Source organism: Nanorana parkeri, unplaced genomic scaffold (genome assembly GCF_000935625.1).
Source record: "Nanorana parkeri isolate BGI_ZX_2015 unplaced genomic scaffold, ASM93562v1 scaffold127, whole genome shotgun sequence".
NCBI lineage: Eukaryota > Metazoa > Chordata > Amphibia > Anura > Dicroglossidae > Nanorana > Nanorana parkeri.
In genome coordinates, this window is record NW_017306395.1 from 870,460 (window position 1) to 873,081 (window position 2,622).

Genomic DNA, 2,622 nt, shown 5'->3' on the forward strand with positions numbered 1-2,622 from the left:
GGTCAGAAGGGGTGCGGGCACCAGGATGGCTGGGGCAGTCAGAAGGGGTGCGGGCACCAGGATGGCTGGGGCAGTCAGAAGGGGTGCGGGCAGCGGGATGGCTGGGGCAGTCAGAAGGGGTGCGGGCACCGAGATGGCTGGGGCAGTCAGAAGGGGTGCAGGCGTCAGGAGCGCTGTGGTGGTCAGAAGGGGTGCAGCACCAGGATGGCTGGGTCAGTCAGAAAGGGTGCGGGCGGGCGTCAGTGGTCAGAAGGGGTGCGGGCACCAGGATGGCTGGGGCAGTCAGAAGTGGTGCGGGCACCAGGATGGCTGGGGCAGTCAGAAGGGGTGCGGGCGTCAGCTGTCAGAAGGCGTGCGGGCACCAGGATGGCTGGGGCAGTCAGAAGGGCTGTGGCGGTCAGAAGCGGTGCAGCACCAGGATGGCTGGGTCAGTCAGAAAGGGTGCCGGTGTCAGGAGGGCTACGGAGGTCAGAAGGGGTGAAGAGCCTGCAGGGACTGGTCCAGCAGCCAGGCAGGATCGAGGTTCAGGGGAGTACATCTTCTTTATTTGACCCCCACCCCACGACAAAACGAGCACTTAACCCTTGCAGTGCCAGGATAGCCTCGCTGCAATGCAAAGTTTTATAATACATTTTTTAATGTTGACCCCCAAATAAGGCGTCACGCAGAACACGGTCAGGAAGATGGAGTATGCTTTTAAAGTAAAGAAAAGCAACGGCCTACTCTTTGAGGCACACAGCCTATTTCATTATCTGACAGATCAAATATTGCCAGATTAGTTTTGGTATGTTTTAAACAGGATACAACCCGGATTTTCGCGTCACACCGCTGCCATCTCAGCCATTGCACGCCCGCAGGGTGCTGCGCTAAGACTACATCTCCCAGCATGCACCAGCGTCTTACGTCATTAGAGGCGTGGCCGCTCCCAGAGTTGCTCGGCTAGTCATGGCGTCCTGGGCCGGAGGGGTTCGGGCAGTGCTGCTGGATGTTAGCGGGGTGCTGTATGACAGCGGGGGCCCGGAGGGGGGCGCCGCCATCCCCGGCTCTGTGCAGGCGGTGGACAGGTGAGGCGTATGAGACCAGATAGGTGGGGCGTGGCTGTAAGTGAATGGGCGGGGTCTGGGTCCGTTCTAAGGAGTGGCTTACTGTGAAGTCGGGGGGCGGGGCCAGATGCACGTGCTTGGTGTAGGCGATGCTGCTCGTCTGTCACTGCGGTGCCGGTCCGGTTGCTGACTGCGGTGATACAATATAAAGAGAGTGATGATAACCTATAGACAGATCATAACTGAAAGATCAATTACTTTATAACTGTGAAGTGAAATCTGATTGGTTGAGGCGATGATGGGTTACCGCCCAGGGGCTGACTGGCAACTTTTAGCCCAGGGGGCAAGTACAACCCAGAGGCCCATGGTGTAGCGACCTAGCCCCCCTCCCGCTCTGCCTCTCCCTCCGCCCCCACCTGCCACTTTTACCATCCATGTAATGGTATTGTGAATGCTTGGGTGATGTGAGGACTCACTATGAAGTCCATGAAAGGGGCAATTGGCTGGGGGATGGCACTCTGCTCCTGCTGGGCTCCCTACATGGTCCTGGCCTAAATCCGCTGCATTTCCGGTACTTAGGCACTCTCGACCACTGTAGGCCACTTCTGGGCTGTGAACTAATCAGAGAGGCCCGGGGGGCAATTGCCACCCTGCCCCCCGGCCCAGTCCGCCCCTGTTACCGCCCTTTGTACGTGTTTGGTCGCTAGTTCCTTTAAGGCGCGCTTGTAATAAAAGCAGCGGGAGACATTTTACATTTCATACAGATTTTTATAGGACTATTCGTATGAGATTGGAAACATTTTATAGCAATGCATGTGTCACCAACCGCTATCAAAGAGAAGCTGTCATACTGCCAGTACTGCAATCCCTGATGGATCCTCAGGGGTGGAGCCAGCTTCAGGGCAGAGCCATGTGTCAGCAGAATTAGGTACAACGACTTGCCTGTCCGGGCACTAGCACTGCTTATGGCAATGGCAGACTCCAGCATTGGGTGGGATCTTCAGCTGTAGCAGGTGCCCAGATAGCAAGCAATTGAGCTGCAAGTTTGAAAACGACTTGCTAAACTATTGCAGACTTGCCAAGCTTCACAATCTTGTTGCACAATTACAGCAAGTCTGCATTGCAAGTCTCCAGATCAATGTGCTTTGCAAAAGTGCTGTACACTTGCAGAGCTCTTGCTAAGACCTGCAGGACACTTGTTGTAGACTTGCCAAGCAAATTTGCTACAAATTCAAAAAGTGTCAACTAGAACTTGTGCTGCGAGTGTTCTGCAAGTCTATAACCTGCCAGGAATGTGTGCAGCAAGTTAACAAGAATTACAATTTAACCTTGCGGCAAGTTATCCTTGCTATCTGGGTGGCAGCTATCATGACAGGTTCTCTTTGAATGCCCCATGCCTGTAGATGTGGTGCAGCTGTAAAGTTGGGTTGATCATTGGGAACCTGACATCCAGCTAGTAAGCAGTGTGGTAATGGCATGATGCCTCCTAATGGTGGTACAGGAGACGGGGTTCAAAGTCCAGCCACTGCCCAGTCAGTATAACAATATACTCCTGTATGTCGGGGGGGGGGGGGGGGTG

At 54.7% G+C, this 2,622-nt stretch overlaps 1 protein-coding gene across 2 annotated transcripts in view; it reads left to right on the forward strand.

Moving 5' to 3' along the window:
* The first annotated feature begins 907 nt into the window (after positions 1–907).
* LHPP (phospholysine phosphohistidine inorganic pyrophosphate phosphatase) overlaps positions 908–2,622 on the forward strand; it is a 20,532-nt gene continuing 18,817 nt past the window's right edge. For both annotated transcript variants that reach the window (XM_018553682.1, XM_018553683.1), the window contains exon 1: positions 908–1,064. In XM_018553682.1, the coding sequence (XP_018409184.1) occupies positions 946–1,064 (119 nt within the window). In that variant the 5' untranslated portion in view covers positions 908–945. The remainder of the gene's footprint in view (positions 1,065–2,622) is intronic.